Below are 27,490 nucleotides of genomic sequence, written 5' to 3' on the forward strand. Positions count from 1 at the left end.
TTCCGTCCTCCCACAGCCTCCCAACTTGGTTGGATGATGTTATCTGTAGACTCAGGGGTAAGACCACGAAGAGCTTGTAAGAAATCTTGCTCGTGTCGTTATCTGCATACATACAGGAACGCTCTGGAACTCCCCCGTAAGACATTTGCAGCGCTCAGAGCATCATAAATATTGAGACGTATGTGATGTGGGTTAGTTCGTCCTTCCTTGGGACTGAGAAAGTGTCGGTTATGGTATCTTCGGCGCAGGAGGGAGTAATTATACATAACCCTGCTGACTGCTCTCATTTTTTCCCCCTCTGTCACACATAGGAACACCCACACTTCTCTGCAGGAAAGCGGATGAAAATTACTCAAAACATAAGAAAATTATTATTGTAATTAATTTGTTTTCTTCTGGTGTTATTGCTTCTGAGTATTGGTTTAATGATCTTTCATGCATTCCGAAGCACGTCTATAAGTACATTTATTGTTGGGCTTTTCTACTGCGGTAGGTGGCATGTGTCAAAGTAAGATCCACATGAAGGACAGCACACAGGGTTTCCAAGTAGAACATGGCTTTGAAACCATATGACTATTGCCAATTGCGTCACCTGTCAGTGTTTTTGTTGTGGCCATATACTGTAGTTACATGTGTATGTGCATGTACAAATGGTAATCTGTAGCAGGGAAAGTAGTAGCTATAGTCTACTTTCAGTTCTCTCTTCTCAGAAGCATTTCTGAGGCTCATATAGGTTAATAAAGCTTCACGGCATGAGGGCTGAAGATTTGTTCTCCCTAGAAATGCACACATGTACACATTCACTGGATTGTTTGCTCAAACACCCAGCAGTGAAAGGATATAGTTTAAATTGATGTCAACTGGGAATATTTATAGATGAAGTATAACTACTGTATCATGAGAAAGATTTATTGCAAAGCTAAGTTATTGGCAAAGCAGTTCCACTGCAGATGGTGGCAAGAGAACAGAAAGAAACCTTGAATTTATTCACTGAGTCACAATAAACTTTACAGTATCTTACTCTTATTTTTTTGTATATTTGTCAACTTTGTGTGAATATTCATGTTCCAACTTACCTTAACTTGCTGATGTGACACCTGAATTTCCCCACAGTGAGACAATAAAGGATATTTCTTTTCTATTCTGTTCTTTTCAATTGTATTATATTCTTTTCTTCTATTCTGTTTTATTTTTACTCTAAAGCATTAATGTTTACCATTGGGATTTTATTACACATTTATGTATTGTGCATAATAATAGAAAGTAAAGAAAACTGCACATTGATTTCGCAGGTTTTTGTAAAATAAAAGTATTACAGCGAGAGGGCTGAAGACTTGTTCTCAGCCCTTATATTTTTTTTAGGCACATAGTGCTACTTAGTACCACAATCAAGTTACTATTTTACCTTTTGCCAGTAGTGCAGCTAAAAACGTCAATCATACGAGGACTAATCACAATGCTAACTTTAAATTCTGTTTATTCTCTAAGTTAGTTGCATATTATATGTGGGAACATTCTGCTCCAATTTGAATAGGAAGAAGTTCTATAATTAATTAGCAAATTTGCTAAGAATGTGAAAGAAATAGCACCAGCACATTATTTTATGCATACTATTAACAGACTGTTGTTGACCTGTAATCAAATCTGTTCTTATAGCTTTATTGACTGAGAAAATCCGATTACAGAAGGGAAGTGATATATTACTGGATCTTCTTAAGGATGGGGCATGCTTGAGGTCTTTATTTCAGCTTCAAATGAAGTCATTATAAGCATGATTATTTAGGAAATTCTGGATTTGGAGTCGAATCCAGCAGTATCTTTCTCCATTTTCACGCTATTCTTGGGGTGGTGATGTAAATCTGTTTTTCTTTTCTTTTTCAACTTGTCATGAAAACCCAACTGTACTTATTAAGGTACAATATTTGTGCATTTAGTAAGTGCAGAAAAAAAATAATTTGACTCTACACCAAATCTGGATTCAGAGATTTTAGAAATTACACTTACAGATGAACACAATGTTCTCTTGTTTATCCTAATTTGAATACTTGATATGCGATGAACTCGATAAACGTCTACATTTTCAATGTAGAGAGTGGCGTACATGCTAGACTCAGGAGGGAGGTTGTTTACACCCGCATGCTTGGTGTTAGAATTAAGGACATAACCATGATCCGTCTCTAGTTTTAGCAGAGAAATGCTTTCTGTAGTCTACCCTCGCTGCACCCAAGAAACTGTTTGCCTCTGGGTTATATTCACTACCTTCTCCGACTTGGCAGCAACGGCCACAGAGTCTCCCTGAAATTGTTTTGATGGAGTGCTCTGTAGCTCAAATGTGTGAGTTCTGCATCACTGGGGATCTGGATCACAACTTAGTAATAAAAAAGAATTAAGTCTAACTGAGACTGATGCTGCTTGAGATGAATTTTAAGCACCCATAACTTATTTCTCATAATAATTATGCATAATAAATTTGGCATAGACAAAATCAATGTCCTGAAAAAAACATCTCTGTGTTTGGTTTTATTGATGTTAACATCAATAAAACCAAACACAGAGATGTTTGTGTTTGGTAAAGCTGGCTGCCAACTGCAGTCAGCTTTACCAGACAGAAAAGGACTGAAATTTTTTTCATCCTCTAGTTTAGTCCTCTTCAGATTTTCCACAAAAAAATCTTACAGTCAAAGTTGCATTTATGATTAGAAGGCAATGACGCCAGCAGCTTAGAGGATTCATTTTCCTCTGTCTGCTCCTTCCAACACTTAAAAAAATCATTCTGATTTTCTTTCATTGTTGCCATTAGATTTAATTGGAGCTGATATTAGAAAGATTTAGGTGATGTGTCACATGAACTCACACGTTAGCAGGTATTTTCAGTACATCTTGTCAACTAAAATGGGATTTTCTGCATGTGATGTTTGTACCTGCTAATCACAGACTTGTCACCTGGGTCAAAAGCTACTCTAGATTGTAATGGAGCACCCCGCGCTAACACGATCTAACTGTTCGTACTTGTGTGGAGGCTTGTTTGTGTGAACGCCGAGAGATTAATGGATGCAGATTCTAAAAATATTGCATACAGCCCACTCTCTTTCATGCCTCTAACCAAAAGATATTTGTAATAGGTAGAGAATACACAGATCAGAGATTTGAAGTTGATTTCAGATATCCACTGCTTGTAAGATTTTGAACTATTTTAGTTGTTTACAGTTTTTGGGAAATATAAAAGAAAAATATATATTTAAAAGTACAGCATGGAAATCATATTTCTATTTATTACAACAATACAAAAAGAGAAGTCACCATATTTATAATTTTGGAAGATGTACATTCATACCCAAAACCTGAAAACTGCTGACATTTCTAGATCCATCATATGCATAAGAGAAGTGGAAAGCTCAAAAGAACAAAACACCTTTCTGTCCTGTTATCGATTCTAAAAGAATACAAGACATGTCTCAATATGGAGAAAGTGCAGCTTTCTTTTAAAAATCATTTTATATCTCTGTGCTGCCTCCCTGATGCTAAAGATAGCCCAGACTGTGTGAAAATAGCAATCTACTCCAAAGAATTTAGAACCTTGTCCCGCGTAATTCACTGATCGGACAAAGATTAAAGTTTTGAGTTTCTCACCAGCTGGTCACCTGTCAATATTGATCTGTCTTTAAACAAATGGTCCCAAACCACAATTTCGCTACTTGTCTCTACTTTCTCCTCTTGTCTCTGGTATCTTACGTGTAAGCAACAAACAAACATTTCTTCTTATTATATAAAAATTTCCTTGAGCGTCGTGGAAGGATTTTAAAGAGGATTTTGGAAAGCATGCAAACAATGTGTATTTTGTATGTTGTATTTGATGTTTATTGGAGTTATCAAATAAGATTTTTTTTTTATTAGCAAAAATGCTAAAAGGTCAACATCATAAATGCATCTTCTTTTTTATTAGTCTCTGCTTACACCTGCCATGTTGTGGCTAAAACAAACTGCCTCTGCTCTGTGGTAACTGAAGGCACAGGTATCATGTAAGCAGATGAGAAGTGCTTATTGATTAGGGCTCCTCATATGCTGTCGACCCACTCGACCATTTTAATTTGAGCTGTTGAATTATTCTCACACTCGGTCTAAAACATTAGTTAAGTCTGTCTGGTTTCTGTTAGCATTCAGCAAAGATAATATTGAAGCACCAGAAAGGATTTGCGCTTTTGATCAATAAACCATGCCAAACCGGTTGCTTTGCACAGTTTTGAGCCCCCCAAACACACACTATGGAGACAGACCCTCAAACTTCAATCACAACATGACAATGCTGCTAACTATGGTTCCCAAGTGCATAATATAATCTATTTGACGGATGGCAAAATAAATATCAAGTGACAGAGTATTGTGAATCTGTGTTATGCTGCGACAGATGGGTTACATCCTCAGCAATTACTGGCTGCGCTGCTGTTAAAGGTACAAAATTGTCTCAATAATTTACTTGAAGTAAGAATTAATTGTCTTGCACCTTACTCCCCCAGGAGTCTCCAAAGATAGTATGGCAGATGGATCCTGCAATGGCTTCATTTGATTTGAGTTTTTCATTTTAAACTCTCTGGGACAAGCTAACATTAATATTGTTCCAGTTACTTATTAGCTTGATTTTATTAATTTTTTTATTAGAAGTATTGTCCCAGGGCAGCTGTAGCTTCAATGTACAAGTACAGGCCATTGAAGCTAATTTACGTGCATGATTTTTAGCCAACTTTGTCCAGCTTTTTATGAAAGCAATTATTTTATCTGCTGACTATCAGCTTTATAATTGAGCACTAAATTGCAATGGTTGTGGCATCCTTCCAAACCTCTCTGAAGCTCAGAGAATCTGCTAAATAAAATAGTTGATATCAACTTGATACAACTGCCCAGTTCTGTTTCCCTCTCTTTCTTACCATGTGTGTAAAGTATTTGGAAAGAAGCCACAGTAAAGGCCCTTGGCCAGCAGAATCTTGACATAGTGGGTCAGAAAGACAAGGAGTTCTTCCCCTCTTTGTCATTGATTAATATCGGCTCACTTTAAGGGATACATGCAAGTCATACTCAAACTATCCGTGCTTTGTAAGCCTTGCTTTAAGGATGAGTCAGGTTCCTGAAAAAAAATGACGTATTTGCTCAGTGCTATCAGTAATTGTTAGTAATGGCTTATATTAGACATGGGATTCATACATTGCTATTTTTGGATACTTTGAAACTTTTTCCACATTGTTGAGCCAGTGAAGATGCCAATGACATCTTCTGTTTTTCTCTGAAGCCTGACCTGCTGATTGTAATAGATAGGTGGAACATCACAAACTCTATAAATGAACATGTTATTGTAAATGGCCTGTACTTGTACATTGAAGCTACAGCTGCCCTGGGACAATACTTCTAATAAAACAAATTAATAAAATCAAGCTAATAAGTAATAAGAAATGACATATCAAGTATTTTGAACATCTCCTGATAGCCTGGTCTGTTTTCTAGGATTGCTTATCCACTTTGATGGAGATAGACTGTAGTGACAGACATTTATCCCCGCAATTCAAATCAATTCATTCTGTTATTGCATATAATGCTGCCAAATAACTAACAGAAATTCTGTCATATATTTGTGTAAACTTAGGGTATTAATAAAACAAGTAAACTTAGCAAATGTTGACTTTGTCAGGATGAAACATGCAGGTTCTTTAAAAGAGGTAGTTTCAAATCCAACATAGATTATCCCCATTTATTATTACTGCCTCTAATAACATGCCTGTCATTGATGGGTACATTAACCCACTATATTGTGCTTTGCTCAGTATTTAGTAATTTATTGTGTACCTTGGAACGTGTAGAATTCAGCTTTCAATGAAAAGTATTTGAATCTATTTTTTTATCTCTGTGTAATCTGCTTTACTGTAAAGAAATAGTCTGAACACAGACATTGACAGGTGCTCAGTAAGTAGAATAACAAGATAACGGACCTTCAAAACAAAAGCACGTCGTCTTTGAATCAGTCAAAAATTCAACATCATTTAGTGTTAACACATTTGTACTAGTTTTCTTATTCATAATCCTATTGGATATTCATCATGTATTTTCATCATAATTAACCACAGCTCACAGTTTTTTACATGTTTAGCTAACTGTAATAAAAAGTAAAGATGTTAAAAGTTGAAGTTTGAACTTTGACTTAACAATTTGGAAAGTTAACCTTCAGCTGGTTAACTTACTGGATTATAAAGTAGACTAGAGAGCATGTATCCAGTGATACATGAATGGAGATTTTAGACTTCCAGTCCAAGTTGTACCTCAAGAAAAAATAATTAATTTTGTTTAGTAAGCAGAAAATTACTAATCATGCAGACCCACAGCTGTGCATGGTTTGACAATGCCATCACACTAGAAGAGATAGTCTCAGAAGTAATGAAATACCACAGTGGTCCTGGGATCAATCTTCATTAGCATAGCCATAATCACTCGGATTGATTCTCCAGCAAAAACAATTATCATACCTGAAGAATGAGTCGATTTGTCCAGCACAAACTGAAGATGCAAGTGCCCAGAGGGGAGAGTGTGGACTTCAGAGGTGGATCATGGTCCATAAGAGGTCTGAGAACGGGCATAGTATCTATAGGGGCTCTTTGCTCAGCTTCCAGAATCTGATGTGTACACAATCGATTACATTACCAGAGGTGGCAGATGGATCATCGGTGTGGTGCAGTTTATTTTCTTTCTCACGACTTTTCCTCATCCTGCCAGAGAAGGAGGCAGGGAAGATGCTGCAAGAAGTGAATTGTAAAGGCGACCACGGCTCTGTCACTAATGACAGGACACTTATAGAGGAATTAGTGCTGCTATTGACCTCGTCTTTGAAGAGGAAGGAGAGGAATGATACTTTCCATTTGAAGATTCGTGATTAGAGATGACAGGTGGTTGAAAAGGTTGTGAAGATACACTTGAGAGGGCTCTTAGCACAGCGGCTTTTGCGTGTTTTCCCTTCCAGATCACTACACTTTCTCTTAACACTTTTTAAGAAGCTGAGGGATAGTGCTAACAGCATCATGAAGACAGATTATGGTGATGGTGGCTAAATCAGATCCACTCCTTATCCAGTACATGTGAAAATGTTTAATTCTCATATCTGACAGAGATTTTCAGAATGTTTTACAAAACAAAAAGAATCAGGAAAGGCTTGTGTGTATTCATATTTTTACAGTTCTTTACTCTGAAACTCCTAAATGAAAGTGGAATGAATTTTAGGGCGATTTTATCTTGCCCCACAAAACCAAAACCAACGTTTTGTGCTTTTCTTCTGCAAGGACAGTCCTGGCATTCTCTTTAGCTGTTCTAATCTAAACTACAGCGCTTATATCAGAGGATATTTATTCGGTAGAATTGTGTAGTCACAGTACAGATGCATACAATGTCTTTTAGGTTTTACTTTAAAAATCATCTTGGAAATCTTTTTCCTTCCATCTCACGATTGTCTCCTAATTTGATTACATTACATTTGTGTTTGCAACATGACAACATTTACAATTTTGCAAGGGACCTTTTCAAACAGCTGCCTAAAGCAGAATATTTGAGCCGCCTCTCCGCTGTTTGAGATATCTGTGTTTTACAAAACGCTCAAGAGTAAAAGAGTAAAGTATTAAGGGAAGTCATCAGATTGTTGTGTAAAACTAAGCCATGTGACTTGCAAAAAAAACTCCCTCTCTGTGTCCATCTGTCTTCTGCCTCATATTTTAAATCTCAATGTAACCCAGCTCTCCGTGCAAAGCAGTCTCTGCTGCGGTGCAGTAGGTGGAGAGGAAGTGCAGCGGCTAAAGTGGTCATGGACAATTAAGGCACAGTGCACACAACCTAATCATCTGAGAACATTTCCATTCCGTTTAAGCCAATCAGGTCTCATGACCAGCCTGTTCTCAACCTTACTGTGACTTGTCCCTCTGACCATGAGAGGAACATTTCAGAGACAGAGTGGGAAAGAGACTTTAATCCGAGTTACGTCTTTATTAGAGAAAAATAAGCATGATGAATTAATTTAGGGTGATCCCTTGGTTGGTGTTAGTTAGTGGAAAACACAACAGAGTTGCATAGAAATCAAAACGTTGTTTTACTCTTTGAACTCCTGGCAAGAAAATAACGGCACAGATTATGAAGTTCAATCAAATATCTAATATCTTCCTCCGTCTCCTCTCTCTTTCAGCCCTCATCCTGCAGGTCACCCTCAGGCCGAGTGACTTTGCTGGTCTCGTTTTTTTTTTCTTTTTAATCCACCACGCACGCCATTTGATGCTATTCTTAATGCTGCAGCACATGCAAATCAAGGGGTGGGGGACGGGAAGGAGACTGAGTAATTGATCCTCTTAACTACTCCCACTCAGTTACAGCAGAGGTTAATGCAAGTCACCTCAGGACCGTTCATCCCCACGCTCCAGCGGCAATTGGCATATTGGTGAGAAAAAGGGGTGCATATGTGTGACAGATGAGTCCCTAGGTGGCCCACACCTGGTCATGCTGCACTTTTAAATGTCCCCTGTGAAGCTTTTATTAGTAGAGATCATAAAGACAAGCAGGTCTCTCGGAAATGAGTGCTTTAATATACTGCTAACACATTATGTGAAAAATCTGCATTGTGAGCATGTATGATTTTACCCAGAATGTTTCCTGTTTGTATTTTTTTCTCCGTATTTAGAAACACCCGTGAAGGCCATCTGAGTAACTTGGCAACCAGACATGAGATTCTAACGAGCTTGCCAAGAAGTTTCAGGGGGCTGTGGACGCGAGCCGTGTCCTTACCATGACTCCACATTTTTTTCTTCAGCTCTGTGCCAGCGCTGCCTGGTTTGCCTCTTTTAGCTGCTAATTGGTTTAACCTAATCAGGACCAGCATTTAGTGATAACACTTCCTCTGCTGAGCCATCATGCTGACTTTTCTACACAGTGCCTTGCGAAAGCTATTCATATGCCTGAACTAATGCAGCCAGAAATCTTGTGATGTTTTCTGACTCTGCAAAGGGGCAGAACATTTCTCTGAAAAGCCTGGTAACTATCTATGAAAAATAATAGAGTTAAGCACATAATGTTTAGGCAGATTTATTTGTACATGAGATGCTTTTACATTTGTATTGTTGTTGAATGATATTTAGTGGCACCCAAATCAAGGTGGTTGAATACATATTCAAGTTAATTTATGTTTTTTAAATGTCGTAAATTTGTATGCCTTTTTTTTTTAATGATTTTCACACTTGGGGGCTCCTTTTGGTTTTGATCTATCACATAAATACTCCAGTGAAATAAAGCTGAAGATTGTGGTTGTCATGCGGTAAAATGGCTAAAAAGATTAAGGTGTATGAGTATTATTATTAAGACATTGAATTTTTTATTCTTTACCTCATTTGAGAGAAGACATTTACCATTCTTGGTTCATTTCACTGGATAGTTGAAATATCTTAGAAATGTCTGGTTCGGAAACGTTCTAAAATCCACTTATATTAGAATTTAATAGTAGCTAATTTAATGAATACTCAAAGGAGATTATGTAATTGTCTCAAGAGTTCTGAGCATAAATTTATGTAGGATCATCTGTGTGTTCTGCAGCTAAATGTGGTTTGTGATTTGTATTCAGGGTGACATGACTGAGGCTCTTCAATCTCTCTCCATTAGACTTTAATAGGTTTTATATTGCACAGGTCACAGAGGACTTTGCACAAAAGCATGCAAATTTTTCCATGTGGTGGATTTTAGTAGAAGTTATACTACAGTGCTTCCTTACTGTAGAATGGAAACTTTTCACCTTTGGGGGTCTGGATAGAGAGACCGGCAGAGATGAGTTAAAAGAAAAATGGATGTCAACTAATCCCTGTGGCTTGACAAGTAGTCGGGTATAAAGCAGAGCTCTGAATGAAAAATTCAGCTTGTCTCATATTATGTGACATTCAAAAGCAATTCTCCTCCGTCACTTGATTGCTCATTTTATATATCTCAAACACTAGACAAGACATCTGAGGCCAGCTTTAATCAATCGCTGTCAATAAATCCCAGTATAGATAAGTGCTGCCACTTAATCTCACCCCATGCCGACCTCTAGGCCAGATGTTCTTAGCTTTTGTGAGCCCACAATGAAGAATGGTTGTCTGATAAATGATTTCAGATGTCAAGTGTGCAGTTTCTTTTTTTAAATTGAAACAAGAAACATTACTGTGGCCGGCAGGAGTTTAAAAGATTATTGTGGGTTTATTCTACCGTCGCAAACAAAATTTCTCTGAATAGAGTAGAAATGATAACATTGCCCACTGTCAAAGTAGTGTGACTGAAAAGATGCCAACTGATCTCTACATGTGGCTGGAGAAAAGGTTAATTTAGTTACTTATTGATTTCAGTGCTTTACAGTTTACTAAAGTTTAACTAACATTAGTGGATATGAACTCGTACTGTCTATTTCTTGGCCATGTACTGACTATGCAGCAGTTTGCATTCAACAGGATGACATTTTATTCATTCTTTGACCATTTCAAAGTGTCTTTTCATATTTATCTTACAGTATACTGTAAGCAATTGTGCTTATGTTCAGGAAGGCATTTTCATTTAATCATGAGTCATAATTTGTCACATTTTATAATTGGCAGTGGGCACGCAGGTGGATCAGAACCAAAATAAATCAAAATAGACTAACACAGTTATCAGACACAATTAAAACGTTTAGGGCAATAGGTTGAGATTTTTGTATGTATAATGGATTCTCCATCTGTATTCAGGAACGCCTCCAAGGTGTCTTTCAAGCAAAGACATGCTCCATTACATTCACATCATTCACTCTTAAGACATTCAAGCTTTCTTTATGCTTCTTTTTTTCCTGTCTATTAATGCAAAGCAGCTTCCTCTGATTGTGAATGCTATTGTGATCTGCTGAGTCATAAAATGTTGACTGTGAGAGATAAAGTCAAAGACTGCAGAGCTATTTTGGCTGATTAACTGAGTTTGATGTGGTTATTTCTTTAATCTTCTTTAATGTATTCTCTTTTTGTAAGAATTTGGTGAATGGATTTATTTACATTTTATCTCGTTTTCCTCTCTCATTTCAGATTCTCGCCATAATATCAATCCTCTTTATCGTTCTGTCCACCATCGCCTTGTCTCTCAACACCTTACCAGAGCTCCAGGTCATGGACGAGTTTGGTCAAGCCAATGATAACCCTCAGCTGGCCCATGTGGAGGCTGTTTGCATCGCATGGTTCACCATGGAATACCTCCTACGCTTCCTGTCCTCTCCGAACAAGTGGAAGTTCTTTAAAGGCCCACTGAATGTCATTGATCTGCTGGCCATCCTGCCCTACTATGTCACCATCTTCCTAACAGAATCCAACAAGAGTGTGTTACAGTTCCAAAATGTGCGCCGTGTAGTACAAATATTCAGAATCATGAGAATATTGAGAATCTTGAAGTTGGCCAGACACTCTACAGGGCTCCAGTCTCTAGGGTTCACTTTGAGAAGGAGCTACAACGAGCTGGGCTTGCTTATATTATTTCTTGCCATGGGCATCATGATATTTTCCAGTTTGGTGTTCTTTGCTGAGAAAGATGAAGATGCCACCAAATTCACAAGTATTCCTGCCTCATTCTGGTGGGCCACCATTACAATGACTACCGTGGGCTATGGGGATATTTACCCACAGACTTTACTTGGAAAGATCGTTGGTGGACTCTGCTGTATTGCAGGGGTTCTAGTCATTGCCCTACCAATCCCTATCATTGTCAACAACTTCTCAGAATTTTATAAGGAGCAGAAGAGGCAAGATAAAGCCATCAAGAGGAGGGAGGCATTGGAGAGAGCCAAGAGGAATGGCAGCATCGTATCAATGAACCTAAAAGATGCCTTTGCTCGTAGTATGGAAATATTGGATGTGGTGGTAGAGAAAGGAGAGGACAAAACTTCCCTGGACAATCATCTTACACCAAGCCGTTTGGGTAGCTCCACTAGGCACGCCACTTCTGAGAGCAGTCTCAGATCTCCAGACAAACGAAACCCAGAGTTAGGACCTCAAAGCTCACCCCATGGTATAACCATCACCACCACTGGAAGTCAGCATCGGATAAGCAGGACCCCACAGCACCTTAGCGTTCAGAAACTGGAGGAAATGTACAACCAGATGACCAAGTCTCAATCCTTCACGAATCTGAGTTCCATGAGCACTCTGAGCACAACTATGACTGTCCCTGGATCGCCAAAGAAATCTCTCAGCCCTGACTCTACATTAAAGGAAGAGGTGCTACTTGAAATGAGGGAAGTCAGGGATTCTTTGAAAGACAATGTAGCCAGCTGTCCAGCAGAGTGCATAAACCACGGCTTCAACCAGGCTGGTGATGATTATGGGTTATATGAGATCAGACACCCCACAATTCCACCGCTTTTGAATTTTAGCCACTTGAGGTGTACTGGTAATGACTTCTATGAATCTCACAACCCATGTGATGGATCAGATTTACATACAGAGGAAGGAAGACGCTTTAACAGTGCTGCGGAGATAACCCAAAGCTCTCCATCTGAAAATAATTCTCCAAACATAAAAGGGTTGAAGACTAACTTCAGCAAATCCTCCAATGAAGGTCCTATTACTCCACCTAGCACCACCTCTCCTGGAGATATTAGCTCAAGTGTCCTGGGAGATGAGTCCCCAATGGGAGAGACGTCACCACTTATTCCCAGTTCGGAAGAGCTTATCCCAGTTACATTAGAGGGCCCCTGCAGCTTCTCCCCTAAGAAACTATTGGTAGACACCCCACCTGGTGATGAAGATCAGTCCACAGACAACCACGAGGAGAAACAACTTATGGAGGAGGCTGGCGCTGCAGTTGCACCCTTGTCACCCAAAACAGCAGTACAAAATTGCTCCCAAGGCAACAACCCAGGTGGACACAAAGTAGAGAATCACATATTTACATCATCTGACATCCACCTGATACCTGGAGATGGCAGCCTCTCTCCAACCTGTGAAACAAGCATGTGAGCAACAGGGAAAGCTAGACCTAAAACAACCTCAGCCCTGGCATGTGGGGGAGCAGTAGAAAAAGGCTTGGTGCAGTCTGACAGAAAGATACTTTTGCATGGCATGACAAGTTCTCTTTTACTTGTGTTGTTGTGTATTGCTGAATCGGAAACTGCAGTTCTTTGTGCAGTTTTGAGAGTGACGCTGGAGTAAACAGTGAGTTCAATGAGACAAAAAAGAGGCTCTGGAGGTATGGGGAATTTGTTGTCTAATGCAGACACAAGTTCTCCCAACGTAAAAAAAAATCCTCTTTTTTTGCAAGGGAAATGCACAGACAGACTTATCTGTACAAAGCATGCATTTAAACAAAGACAGATATTTTATGGTGCTTAGTTTGCTGAAAGCACTCCACTGTACATACAACAACATGCAAGGCAATGACAATGCAAAGGACAGAAGGTACAAACATTTGTAATGTGAAAAAGGATGTGGTGGATTGAATCAACAGCCATGAGAGTGGGTGTTGGCATCGTAGCGATCTATATTTAAAATACAAAAGAAAAAAAAACATATCATTACCTAATGTGGAAATGCAAAGTGCTCCCATGATGAACCCTGTAATGTTTTTTTTTCTTTTCTCTTAGTGCAAATGATGTTTCAACCTGTAATACTGAGAATATTGCTTTGGGTTTTCATAGCACCTTTTCAGCTTTTAGTTTTGTAATCATCCAGATATCCAGTCTCTACATTCAAGTCACCTCTATTCACCTAAAGCACATAACCCCTATACTGCAGATGCCAAATATGTATATAACCAGTAAAACTGGAAACACAGAAAAAAAATTTATGCAGGATCATCAGTAGGGGACCAGTTTTAGATTCTGTCCTAATCACTTCTAAGAATTGTATTCACTCTCTGACAACAGATTATATACATCTTTAAGTAGACTTAAGAATCAATAGAATATAAATTTTGTAGGATTAGACATCACAAAATAAAAAAAATTCATATAAGAATATTTCAGAAAAAATGTCAATAATACAGATAAATGCTTAAATATTAATAGAGATGCATTATAAAATTGGCTGTTGACTGAAACCACATTATTTCTAACTTTTAAATATTTTTTGAGTAGCGAATACCTCATACCAAGTGCTACTGGGATCAAGGAAAAGAACACTATTTGGTGTTAAAGCTGTAATTGGAAAATACTCAGTTACTTGAGAGTGAAGTCAAAGAAAGCCAATAGATGAGGGAAGCTCTTTAAAAAAAACTGTGCTCTCTGTGATATGTCCAGAGATGGCGACAATTCTTTTAGGCTGCTGCAAAGGAGTCAGAGAGAGAGTTAAACTTGAGCAGATAACAGAAAGATTGAACAGAGCACTTCGGGTGCTCTGTTTTATTGTTTGAACTTTCAGCCTGTCTGTCATGGAACATTTGATTTAGAAAAGTTGGCAGTTTTTCAAAACTAAAAATCTCAATTACCCAAGGAATACACACATAATATGGTGTTTTATAAATGCTAACTGCACTAGTCGCTAATCTAAAGACAACGTAAAATGTCATTTTCACAATCCTTTTGGCTTTGCTTTAAAAAAAATTGTAAAAACCTGTTTTATTGCGACTGCTCTCTGACATAGCAGTGTGCCGTTGCCTCTGCTTAAAAAAAAAAACAATGACTGACAGTAGGAAAGATAGAAAAGTATATTTTGACTGCTGTTCTTATATTATCTTATAATATCTTATAGAGAAATCAGAATCAGCTAAAATTGGTATGGGGAGGTCAAAAAACAGAGTTTGGAAGTTGACAACATATTTCCGAGGATTGCATCACTAAATATTAGTATTTATGCCAATTTATAGGATATTGACTATAACATAAAGTAACAGTATTCTTCCTAATACCAATGGACCAAATTAAGCACACTTACATGCTTTTATCTATCACAGCTGCATCATATCATCTATTAAAAACATCTTATAACTAGAGTTGTATTTGTTGCTTATGGTTCGTTTAACTGCATTGAGTACATTGTCTTACCTCCCCTGCATCCTAATGTCTCCTGCAACTTTAGCCGATCTAGCTGATCGGTTTATGCCATTTTTTTTTCCTCATTATTTATTTGTGGTGTTTTAGACTGTAATTTATTATGTTTTTCAGTCAACCTTAAACCCAATGGAGTTCTTTTTTCTCTCTTTTTGTCTCTTGTCTTCTCACGATTGTTTTACACTGACTGAAAATATCTGTTGATGTTGCCTTTGATTGCATTTTTTTTTTTTTTGCTAGAAGCATGTACATTGTCTCGATGTGTCTGTATGAGTGAGTTTGAGCCGCACAAATCTGAATTGCAGTGAGAGGAAGGACATGGGTGAGTTGTTAGTTTTATTTTAATTTTTTCTTTCCTATTTATGATCACCATGTCTTTGGGGGGGTTTTTTTCACAGAAAGTTGTGGAATGTGCAATACCGCATACTGCAATCTATGCAGGCCAAGAATTGTGGCACTTTATTTTCTGTCAATGGGAATTTGTAAGTGTACAGGCAGAAATGACCTGTATTTTTCAAATGTTTTATCTTTAATATGGTGGTGAAACACTGCTGCAGCTACCAGAATCTATCAAAAACAATGCAAATGGGAATTAAAGTTTTGATTTTATATTATACACATAAATTGCTGTCACAAGCACCTTAATGCCAGGTATCAACATACCTCAAATTTTAATATTTGTGGGTAGATGGATCCAAATTGACCACCAGGGCCTTTTATATAGCTGTTCAAATAATAATAATAACCTGATCTAATTTTAGTCGCCACAAGCAGTATTTTGTGTTTTTTTGTGAATTAAGAATGATTCTATTTTTTCTAAACCAAAAAAACGGAGCATGACCACAATTTCCTGCCATATGGTGGTTGAAATGATGCCCACTTTTTCATAAGACCTCTGTTTATGAGAAGGCAGCAAGTCATTTGCTTTGTTCATATAGCACTGTACAGAAAATTCTAATTTTATAGGAGAAATCAGGTCTTTATGTAACAGATACAAGTAATGTTATTGAGTTCTCAGGTTTTCTATAAATCTCTGATGTTCTCATTGGATAAATGATTTGTTGTTTGTGTTGTTTTATTTTTCTTTTTAACAACTAGTGTCAAACTCTCTATTTCTGTACTTTTTCAAAGCTGTTGTCAAATTAATGTCAATGTCCTGGCTGCTATATAATGGAGCCACAATATGTATCCCTCGTCATGGATAATTCTGTGCAGCACATTGAATATTCATCTCCATTAGCCTTCAGTGATGAGCAAAGGATTGACAATGAGTGTCTATAGCCATCCATCAGATTGCAGTGCCTTGCAAAAGTGGATATGTCTTTTGAATTTTTTCAAAATAAAATTTAAGTTTACAGCCACAAACTTCAGTATATTTATCTACAATATGATATCCAGTGATTAAATGCTGTCCACCTGTGTGTAATTCAGTCTCGGTATAAGTCCAATAATTCTATGAAGGCCTCAAAGGTTTATTAAGATAATACTAGCAAACAAACTGCCTCATGAAGACCAAGGAACAAAGCATATAGGTCAGGGTGAGAAGCTTAGAGCAAAGTTGGTTTCATAAAAGCGATATTCCAAAGCTTTGCAATATTTGAAAATTTCATGGTGCACTGTTCAATCCATTATCTTAAAACAGAAAGAACAAGACACAGTTAGGCAGAGACCATTAATCAGAGAAGGATCCAAGGGTCCCATGGTAACTCTGGAGGAACTGCAGAGATCCACATTTTAATTATTTTTTGTGAACTGTAAGTCCATGCTTTCGTTCTGCTTTACCTTCATGCAACACTTTGTGTTGCTACATAAATTCACCTAAAATATATTGCGGTTTGTGGTTGCAATGTGCTCAAATGTGAAAAGATTCAAGGAGTGTGAATACTTTTGTGGTGCACTGTACATTGTCTACTGTTCCATTCTCTACAGCTTTACAGACTTTGGCCACCTGGTGTGACTCGGCAAAGGCAATCACCGGGTTAAAGAAAAGCCGTGTAGAGGAAGCAAAAGTGTCCTGTTAAATGTTTTTGAAAACCATTTCAATCGGTGATTTCTTTTTTGCATATCCTTTTTTTTTTTCAACCTGTATGCCCAACGTAGCATAATCTGACTCAGTATTCAGAGATTTGCAAGACCTCATGGAGTTATCTTTGTGAATTTAATGATGCATCATTGGAGACTTAGATGTTTCTGGTTCCCTCCGATGTCAAATCCACGGTCAGTGTTGGTTGTTTTTGTTGTTTTCTTTTATGAATGAAGGTTTGATGACAACCCTCATGTTGAAGCTCCTTAATTCTGTACCTATGCTCCCTCCCCCCGCCCCTCTTCACCTCCTGTTTGTGATAATCATGTGTCTGTGTTAGCCCTAAATAATCCTTCATTATAACAGAGTAGAGAAACAAAGGGAGTTGGATTGATCGGTTATATCCTAGTGGAATAAAATTTCTGTGGAGAGGAATTCTGCAGGCTGACAGCGAAAAGACCATGCTCCGTCTTAGTGTCTCATAACAGCACATTGATTAGTGATGCTGTACAGAGTGGAAATGATGTCTTTATTTTCTCTGAGAGAATGTTTGTTGTCTGTGTCGATCACTTGTGCTTGCCAAGCCGTCCTCCCCAAAAATGCATAAAGCAACATTGTTTTGTTCTTATGTATGTGTATATTATGCCTCTTACATTATTATTTTTTTATTTGTCTTTCTCCGTTCAGCTTTGAGATGACATTATCATTAGACGTATTCTGAGCTACAGACTGTTTCTGTACAAAGTGACATCTTTGTATGCATGTTGTAGTCCAAGCAATTATGTGACCATAGAACAGTTTGTTATGGTACATGTTTGTCAACATTTCTGTAGCCCATTGTTCCCCATTACATCTACTAGCATTATGCAGAATAACAAATAAATGTGTATATATATTACGTGTTTTGTGTTTGCTTTTCTATAACTAAGCAGATGTTTGTGCACTGCATCCGCATATTAGGGATTGTTGCATCATTTTACTGATACCAGATATTTACATACACTGCATAAAAATATGCATGCCCTTTTTCCCTTACTATCTTTAATTAAATGAAGCTAAATGTTCTTGTCTTAGATCAGCTGGATTGCCACGGTTGTTTTTGCACAGCATTTTTTGTTGTTGCTTCCTTCAAGTTTACATACACTACAATTAGTGTATTTAGGCTAAAATAATTTGAGAAAGCTGAGACATGTCATGACTTTAGAAGAAATGAAGAATATGTTGCTTGGTGCTGTTCATCCCAGACGCCAGAGGTCGCTGTAATCCTTTATGTTCGGTTGTTTTGGCTCATAAATGAGCGCGCGCGGAAACTCGTCTACAAACGTCAAGAAATAAATAAACAACAAACAACAATGGAGTGTGAAATTAAAGAGGAACTCGCCTCAAAGTCATCGAGTACAGATGATAGTGTCAGCTTTCCTCATGTCACCGCCGTCGCCTCAGGATGGATGCTGGACTTCATGTTTGTGAGTTTATGTCGAAGCTTCAAAGAAGGAAACTTTGATGAATTTAACGAAACTCTGTCCGTTTTTGAAGGTGAGTAATCCAACAAAGTGACCGATAATCCAGTGGAAAGTAGCTCCCTACGTCAAAGCGCTCTGCTTGCACCAAGTTGGAAGAGTTATGACAGCTTCCTAGATTTCTTCGTTACTTTTGAAGCGATTTCTGACTTTTTGAGACGACTAACTTCACTTCACTGTTGTTCCGCTGCGTGAAGTGACCGAAATAAGATTTACTACTATTGTTATATTTAAAAAAAGGAAAACATATTTATCTTGGGGTTTATTTGAGGGAAACGTTATGCATTAAACTGCTTTTTTTGTTGAAAATGTTTGTGTGCTTTATTGTGTATACCCATGTAAAAGGTGTTTTTTGTGTTGTAATATTGGAAGATCTTAAAAAGTAGGTTCTATGAGTCAGTGAACTGTAGTGTGAATTTATATGTTTTTGTTTTTTCCCAGCTCTTTTTCAGAGTAAATCTCTTAAAGCAGATGCCCATAATGAAAAATCCTTGATATGTGCGTTTCTAGCAAGAGTAATGCACGGAAATCACCTGGGTGAGTTGCTCCAAACTTATGTTTAACTATTGCATTGCTGTTGTAAATCAGAACCACTCTGCAAATATTAGGATTGTCACTTACTCATGAGAAATATCTTGTAGATGAAGACACAGTTTCATTATGCAAATGTTCGTCAGACAAAAAAAATGTAAATGAGAAAACAAAAGACTACAGGTTCAATATTAAGCTTCTTTTTCTGCTCTTCTGAATGTTCCCCACTTCCCCCAGATGTCCTGTTTGAAAAAGATGAACATGTAATGCCTCTGATGTCTGCTGCCACTGTTTGGTCGAGCCTGGAAAACGTAGTGGAAGATGAAGGCTTATTCAAAGAGATTACCATTCTCCTGTTTGTCCAGGTACTGTCTCTGTCTTTTCAAGAACTGCTTCCCGTTAAACTTATAATATTTTAGGACAACAATTGACTTTCTGGGTGGGTTTGGGCATAAATGACACCCTTTGCCTTGTTTCTAGGCTGTGGCCGTCTGCCTGGAGAAAGGCCAGAGGTCTTCTGCCTCCTCGGTCCTCAAGTGGTTTGAAAAAAGACACACATGCCCTCGGGTCTGTATGTCCAGTTGCTTTTCTTTGTCACTTTTTATCCTAAGATAACTGTTGTTTTTTTATTATTATTCTTAACAACAACTTTTTCTGAACCAGAACTTGGGAATTAAACTCTCGACTATCGTCACAAAAGCTGATACGTACCACCCAGTAATCATGAGCTTCAGCTACAACCGCCTCCTGGAGACCATACACCCTTTCTTGGATAACTACTTGAAAAAGAATCCATGTGATTTCCTCCTCAAGGTGAGATCTCATTAAGCTTAGGTGCCTTATATGTCTTATTTGCTGCCAGTTTCCCTTCTACGTCCCTCCAGCATGTAGAGCTTCTAGTGTGAAGTACATGTGTGCATGGTAACGCTAAATGTTCAATAATTCTGATGTTTACGTGGGAAATTGGCCTGAAAAAGAAACGTGTAAATAATAAACTTGTTCAAAAGGATGAAAATGACCTGAGTTAGGATATTAGGGTGTTGGAACTCTGGAGAAAACAAGCAGCTTTATCAAGATTTAGATTTTATTTTAATCAGTTCTAGTTCACTGGAGTGAAGGAAGCAATATTTCAGAAAAGCAGAGCACATCCTATATTCTACTGTAGCAGGGAAGTTTGTTTTTTTCTAGCAGTGCATGTGTAAAATTAATTTGAACAGACAAGGATGTGTTGAACCCGAAAAGCATGTAATTTTTTTCATGGGATGTTTTGATTTCAAAATGTAATTGGTAAACAGGTCCTATACAAGAAAGCCATTTCAGCTGTCAGTTTTTATTTTGTCATTATTTCTTCTTATTATTATTAGGTTTTCTCACTATATATTAACAGTAATATTAATGGGCCTTTTTTTTTTCTAATGTTTGTGGTTCTCATAAAAAAAACTTTTATTTAGTGCAGAATCATAAAAAAAAACACAATTTAACTGTGATAATAGGGCCTAACCTCTGAATGCAGCTGCTTTTTTTTTTTTTGTTTGTTTCCTGTATAAAAAAAATTGTCAGCTACAAAGTGTGTAAGGAATTAACATCAAGACTGGACTTAGTAGTTCTAGCTGCTTGACTTAAATTTCCAGTATTCTGGTTGAAGAAATCACACAAAACTTGTGGAATAGTTCTTCACACTTATTAGATAAAAGCTGCAATTGTTGATCGTAATGCACACTTGCAGCAAAAGGCTCCTTATCAGCACAAATACTGTACCTGCTAACAACTCCTAAGCATAGTGGAGGTAGGTGATGATTTGGGTTTGATTTTTGGTCACAGGATCTGAGCAGAGTAAGATAATGATGATAGTGGTGACAGTGTTAACATAAAAAAGCGTTTGAAAACCCATTGTTATTGTATTTTCATGTTTTTAATATATATTTTTTTCAATTAAAAATGTTTTCCTTTTTATTTATTTAAAGTTATTTCTATATTTCAAAGATTTGACATTTTTCATATTTTCTTTTTCATAAATGCATTACAGATTTAAGAATTTAAGTGAATAATCTTTTTGTGCATTAGTGACTTTTACTTAGAATGGTTTTTTTTTCGATAATATTGGAGCAGGTGGGAAGATTTCTAGAGAGTCACTAATGAAATACGTTTAGGTACAGAATGATTTTGTCCATCAATATCAATGAATGCATGCATCTTAAAGAATGTTTATGTTTCTCATTCAGACAGCTACAGGTTTTGTCCAATCTTCCCGAAACATACTGGATTCGGAGCCTGTGGAGTTACAAGACAGCACTGTCTCAGAAAAGCAAAGTGAAACAACACAGAAGAATAAAAAGTATGAAAAATAATTTCTCACATACACTTGAGCTCCAAATTATTCCGAATTAAAACATTAGAGGGAGCTAAAGTTTGGGGTAATGGCACAGAGACCTTTCAGGCTCAAACGCATGGATGGACTTCATTGAATAAAGGGGGTTAAATAAATACAATCGAAAAGCACATAAAACACTTTTTAGCAACAACACAAAGCTTTTGACTGCTGTAATGGCAAAAGCTTCTCATCTTACAGCAAAAGGTATGAATCATTACTTAAGTGCCACTTTTTGCTAAAATTGTCCCCTCTGGACTTGTCATATTATCTTTTGAGAGATGTCAGACTTCTGATTTCCCATCAGAAACAAACTTGTAGAGTAATTTTAAATGTTCCAGGGACATGAATCATTTTAAACTGTAATTGTTTTGATTACAATTTTCAAAGAAATTTTTATCTTAGTACATTATGCTGTTTTCGTCTTCATTTTTTCCACAACGAAAAGGGGGCATTTTAGTCCTTCCAAGTTGCATCGGCTACTGCAATGTATTTTACATGTCAGTGAAAATAATCTGTAAAATCTGTGACACTTCAACAGAACAAAACGCAAACTGCTCTCTACTAAACTTACCGAGGCATGGTCACCTGATACCACGAAAAAGCTGTTTGTTTCTCTGACGCGACTCTCTGGCAGTGGTAAGACGCATCATACTTCTGTTTTTGTCTGACTAACAATAATGATAATTGTGTAAAATGTTTCCAGTACTGTTATGAGCTTGACCAAAGCTAAACACTTTTTAACCTCCCACCATCAGAGGTGTGTCACCTGACGGCGAGGAAGAACGTAGAAACCTCCACACTGCAAAATAGTGAAAAGTACATGGAAAAGAAAACACGAAAGGCAAGTTGAGTCGCAAAACAAATTGTATGTTTTAGATTAATTTAATTAAAATTAAAATTGTTTGCTTGTTTAAGTTAAATTCATTTCTAGGAAGAAAAGGTGCTGAGTATGTGTTGTGTTGTTTAGAAATGGACTGTCCAGCTGGACAAATACCTTCAAGACGGGGTCAAACGTCACGGACAGGGGAACTGGTCTCGAATCTTACTGGATTATGACTTTGAGGGACGCACTGGCACCATGCTGAAAGACCGCTGGAGAGTTCTGCTAAGGAATCACAAAGTCGGCTGAAAAGGCAGCTTCCAACTTCTTGTTTTATCTGGGATAATGAAGCAGTTTGTACATAAAACTACCCACTGATGAGAAATTTATTTTTCTTTATTTATGTAAGAAAATGCTATTTTGTTTGCTTACTTTTGTTCCACATTAGTGTTGTAAATTTGTAAAATTGTAAAGCTATTGGGTTTTACCGCTTCCCCAATTTCAATTTACATCACAAGAGGGCGCCAAAGACAAAAATAGTACCTTTAAATTAGTTTTACAATAAAATTGAAAGTATATAGTTGCTTTTTTTAAAAATCATTTATGTTGTTTTTTGCAGACATGTTTTGAAATAATAAATACAATTAAAAAACTGTACTGATGTTTAATTTCTAACATAAGTGCATTTTGAGTTTGCAGTGAGCCTTGTAAGCTTTTAAGTTATTATGCGGCTCTTAGTCTCTCAGAGAACGTCCTGTGGTGTTCTGCACGCTTTATTTCAGCAAACTGGAGGTCAGGTGAAGATGAAGATATGTTGTGTTGGACAGGTGCACTGTGGAGTTTTCTGGACCTTCTTCCATGTCCCTCTGCAGTGTGGGTTCCCCACTGCCTGCCATTGAAGCACAGCTTCTCTGAAACACAGTAACATTGCATTGGCAGATTTCAGTCATGTTTCTTTCCATCTACTATTTCAGTCAAAAATTGATGTAAATTTATCGGCATAAGTCTAAAACGGGTGTCGGCTTTTATGGCATCTTCTAAGCCTGCTGCAAGTTTTCTTTACATCAACATGAACTGAGACTCCCAAATTGAAGTCCTTGGGCGTGACTGAAATTTGTCCACCTGGATGAACTAAAAGCCTTCTAGGGAGGGAAATGGAAAATATTGAGCTAGTTGGCAACAATGACAAAAATAAAGATTGGAAGAGTTGGTGTGATACATGGTGGTGGGAACATCATGCTTTGGTGCAATTTCACAGCCAATTGTGAAATTGGGGGGGGTGGGTTGTGTTTTTTGCCAGATTCATGCAAGAAGCTTGTTTATGGTTGCAAAGTAAAAAGATGTGATTGAGGGGCAACATGCTCAAGGATTTTGAAACAAGAATGTGCAGGTATATGTATTTAAATTTGTATTTTACTTGACCTTTTGTGGATTAGAAAACTGCAATAAAGTCAAATCACAGTTTTTGAGTATACTCTTGAATAGTTAAATGCATTATTTAATCACCACAACTAATAACTTCCTACTTGTTCGATTCTTGGCCGTCACCCTGACAGCTCCTGTTCTGCAGGGCAGGAGGTTCACACGCTACACACACTTTGAATCCTTCAGTTATGTAGCGCATCCAGAGGGTGTGAGGCCGGTTCTCCACCGTACAGTGTGCTGTCCGGGACTCCATTTTAAATTCCATACAGAACCTGATGGGGGTAACAGAAAAGTCATGAAAGTCATATAAAAATAATCTCAATATGTTGACAGAACAAAAACGAAAGCTGCAGGTTTCATTCTTGGAAAGTGTATGTCACTTTGCCGAGGTGCAGTTGTGATTTTCGCACTCACCTTTTCACTTAGAAAGCCCTTTTGGTGTGTGTGGACCTTTCTGTGACATTTGTGAGGATTTAATTTCAAAGGATTGTGGGCTGTCTCTGAGCACTGCTGTATAATCATGTTTACAGACAGCCAGGTGGGCAAACAAAGGTAACTCACTTAGATGCAACAAAGCAGGTAGAGACTTCTATATTGTAGGGTAAAATTTTACCTCCATGAAAGCATTTCTTTTGTCGTTTTTTTTACGTCATGTGTCTTGCTTTCAGTCACCCGCAGTCATGAGCAGTTTGAGATAATGTGAAACTTACCCTGGGTCCAGGGGGTTTCCATAGCTGTCATGCTTGGGTCTTCCTTTACCAAATTCCAAGCTGGTGATGAATGCTGGGCCTTATAAGAGAAAACGGTTCAGGTTTTTTAATATTTTACCCATTTATGGAAAACTATGGAGATCCTGTCAGAAGTTCAAGTTGAAGATTATTTGTATAGCACATTTCAGCAGCTAGGTACTGTAGTTCAAGGTGCTTTACATCATAAAAATACAAAGTCATAGAACACACAGTCAACAACTGAAGCGTTTGAAGCAACTTACAAATACATCAATCTTTAAAGTTGTAACAATGGTAGGATTTTACTAATTTAATTAAATACTAATTTTGACTGGGTAAATCAACTGTACAACATACAGTTGCAATGATTCTTGGGAGTATGAGTTTTAATATATTCTATATTTTCTTCTGCAAGGTCAAAATCACAAATGCTCAAACAAACAATATACAGTACACACACCTCCTCAAACGTTTGGTTAAATGTTCTTTGGAGAATTCCTGGGGTTATTGTCCTGTTGCAATAGCCAATTGTGTCCAAGGTAGCTACCAGGATGTTGATTTAAGGTGATGTTGAAGAATGAAGAAGTTCACTATCTCTCAGTATTATTCTGACTATTTATTTGTGCCATTTTATTTAGTAAAACACACCCTTACTATGATGCTAACGCTACTATGCCTTAGATGAAAGCCTCACAATAACTCCTCCAAACATACTTCTTGTCGTTATGGCTTAACAGCTCAATCTTTGTCTAGTCTGAGCACAGCAAATTTCTATGGAAGATGCTCTTTTATATAAAGGTGAGCCTTATCTCAGTTTGCTAAGGACAGTGACACTGTACCAAAAATCTGCAGTTTGTGCCAGGTTCAAATCTTTGTGGTTCCAGGGTTGCTCTTGATTTTCCTAACCAATCTTCTTTCATTGCAAGGTTTAGAAGTTTGATACTTCAGGGTATCATTGGAGACTCCAACATGAAAATAATCTGAAACAAATATCCAGAGTGGTTTTGGGATCCATGCAATTTTGGGTCTATGTTTTGGACCATTTTCTTTGTCTAGACGTAGTCTTTTGATCACCCTGTGCAGGGTGCTTCCTGCCTCTCGCCCAATAACTGTAGAAGGTAGGCACCAACCTTATTGAAAATTTGTAGACTTTGCTTAGAAGTTGTGTCCATGCCAGGAAGTCAACCAATTTAAATTAATTGGCAGTTTTTTCTATAATTGCTTCCTTTCAATTTGCTAAGGGACATTACATTAAAAAAAATAGTGAGGAAGATCTAGAATAAATTCAAATTAAATTATTGTTTTTCAAATAATTTAAGACTGTATTGTCAGTCATTCTGAAAAAGAATGGTTCAAAGACAAAGGAATATAAATTTACTATCTTTCAGTGAGACATTGACGTGAACCTCTAAGAGGCATTCAAACACAGTAAATAGCTGCAGACATGAAAGCAAATAATATATTATGTTTCTTATACCTGAACTGAGTCCACATTGGCTGCCTCGGTGGTCTCTATACTCCCTGCAACCAGCTCTCTCCTCCAGACTGGGACAGGGATCACCGCCGTTACCAGGCTGCTGCTCTACCTGACGGACACGGACTCTGACTGAAGGCTGGCATGGCTTGGCACAGCCACTCCAAAAGCTCCAAGCGCTCGCAGCACAGTCTTGAGCTACAAAAAAAGAGGCCCCCACAGGGCTGAATAAAGATCTGCTTACAACTTTCATACAGGCTCCAATTATCGTCTCGATTCAAAAGAAATATAATTATTGGGTTGTGTTGCAATGTATGGAGTCTTGATTGCAATTTGTAGAACTAGTGTTTTTTTTGTCTCTGCTACAAACAGGTTTAGTCTGCCAAGTGAACACAAGTTCACTTCTTTGTTCTTAATAATCAGGCTTTGATGTTGTAAGTGTGCCGATTTTGTGGCTACTGGGCTGTAACACATATTAAGTACGCTCGGCTTGTTTGCCTGGAACTGTAATTGCTGCAACTGATTGACAAGAATCTCATTCTTCAAATATTTGTCCTAATGCCATTGTGTTGGGCAGTCCACTGAAATGAGGCTTGGCACAAAGCTGGCTGAGGTATTTGGTAGATACACAAGATAAATGAGGAAACATTACAGATAGTATTCAGAATGAATAAGCTCTGCCATGAGAGCTGCATCACTAACGATTAGATAAGGCTAACAATTCCTTTCCGAATTTTGCCCCTTGTCTGAAAGCTTCCGAAGATAATTTATCTTCTGATTATCTCATAGGGGTGCTATAAAGTTCAGTTGTGAATGAATCAGACTCCTCTGTGATTCATTTACCCTAAGACTCGTCCCCTCCCTTCATCACTCACCTGGACACTCTGTGAAATAGTCAAAGCAGCAGTCCTTGGTTTTGATGCAGTCCTCGTCGCAGTAGCATTTTGCAAATGCCCGGTCCATCCTCCAGTCTGTAGTAGAACAGCCCATGTTTCTGCCCCGGCAACATTTCCCTGAACAACCACCGGTCACCAGATGCTTCTGTCCAAGACAACACAACACCGTCACCCAGTAAACGACCTCCAGAAAGGAAACCATCACAAATCGAGTGAGAGCCGCAAGTCCAGTTTTGAAGTAATACTCCAACCTCTTGGTTGGCTCCTGGTATAGAAGGGTATTCTCCTTAAAACATGTCTAATCCAGCTTGTCTTCTTGTATGCAACTGACAAGACTGAGCTCCACCACAGGATCCCTTGTAATCTGGAGTTCCTGCTTCTCTCTGCTGTGTCCAGGCTTTGGGCTCAGCAAAAGCAGCCTACAGTTCAAAGCATCCCAAAGCTCCCACCACAGCCACACTTTCATTCCTCATGCTGTATTTGCTTTAGCTTCTTCTCGGAGCTGGTGTTTCCCTCCAGGTTCGCCAGCTGAGTACCTCCCTCAACAATAAGGGGAGGGGTGACCTGCTGGGTTTGGGTTTGTGTGCTTTCCCTCCTGCCTCTGTTCTTTCTGTTACCTCCTTTTTTGTACCTGCCATAATTTTTATCAATACGTCTGTCTCATCCCTTCC

The 27,490-nt window shown here is 37.9% G+C and overlaps 3 protein-coding genes across 3 annotated transcripts in view; 2 read left to right on the forward strand and 1 right to left on the reverse strand.

Moving 5' to 3' along the window:
• Positions 1–17,952, forward strand: part of kcnb2b (potassium voltage-gated channel subfamily B member 2b) — a 94,665-nt gene extending 76,713 nt beyond the window's left edge. Inside the window, exon 3 of the mRNA XM_028005597.1 lies at positions 11,082–17,952. Within this exon, the coding sequence (XP_027861398.1) occupies positions 11,082–13,004 (1,923 nt within the window). The 3' untranslated portion in view covers positions 13,005–17,952. The remainder of the gene's footprint in view (positions 1–11,081) is intronic.
• Positions 17,953–18,292: 340 nt separating this feature from the next.
• Positions 18,293–22,874, forward strand: terf1 (telomeric repeat binding factor (NIMA-interacting) 1). The gene is made up of 9 exons (XM_028005598.1): positions 18,293–18,590; positions 19,016–19,111; positions 19,343–19,470; positions 19,586–19,672; positions 19,769–19,918; positions 21,328–21,440; positions 22,015–22,112; positions 22,232–22,317; positions 22,444–22,874. The coding sequence occupies exons 1-9, from the start codon at positions 18,407–18,409 to the stop codon at positions 22,603–22,605; spliced, it is 1,104 nt and encodes a 367-aa protein (XP_027861399.1). The 5' UTR covers positions 18,293–18,406; the 3' UTR covers positions 22,606–22,874.
• A 72-nt stretch (positions 22,875–22,946) lies between these two features.
• sbspon (somatomedin B and thrombospondin type 1 domain containing) lies at positions 22,947–27,490 on the reverse strand. The gene is made up of 5 exons (XM_028005599.1): positions 26,799–27,490; positions 25,927–26,121; positions 24,432–24,510; positions 23,823–23,993; positions 22,947–23,207 (listed from the first exon to the last, which is right to left on the reverse strand). The coding sequence occupies exons 1-5, from the start codon at positions 27,019–27,021 to the stop codon at positions 23,090–23,092; spliced, it is 786 nt and encodes a 261-aa protein (XP_027861400.1). The 5' UTR covers positions 27,022–27,490; the 3' UTR covers positions 22,947–23,089.

The sequence above is a fragment of the Xiphophorus couchianus genome, chromosome 21, assembly GCF_001444195.1.
Source record: "Xiphophorus couchianus chromosome 21, X_couchianus-1.0, whole genome shotgun sequence".
NCBI classification, from domain to species: Eukaryota; Metazoa; Chordata; class Actinopteri; order Cyprinodontiformes; family Poeciliidae; genus Xiphophorus; species Xiphophorus couchianus.

Bases quoted from the DNA above. Each gene is read 5' to 3' on its own strand.
- terf1 (XM_028005598.1), top strand. From the start codon at position 18,407: ATGGAGTGTGAAATTAAAGAGGAACTCGCCTCAAAGTCATCGAGTACA. The intron at 18,591-19,015 runs GTGAGTAATCCA...GTTTTTTCCCAG, and splicing joins AACTCTGTCCGTTTTTGAAG to CTCTTTTTCAGAGTAAATCT. The intron at 19,919-21,327 runs GTGAGATCTCAT...TTTCTCATTCAG, and splicing joins CATGTGATTTCCTCCTCAAG to ACAGCTACAGGTTTTGTCCA.
- sbspon (XM_028005599.1), bottom strand. From the start codon at position 27,021: ATGGTTTCCTTTCTGGAGGTCGTTTACTGGGTGACGGTGTTGTGTTGT. The intron at 24,511-25,926 runs GTATAAGAAACA...TTCTCTTATAAG, and splicing joins CCAATGTGGACTCAGTTCAG to GCCCAGCATTCATCACCAGC. The intron at 23,208-23,822 runs GTAGGAAGTTAT...ACTGTGTTTCAG, and splicing joins GACGGCCAAGAATCGAACAA to AGAAGCTGTGCTTCAATGGC.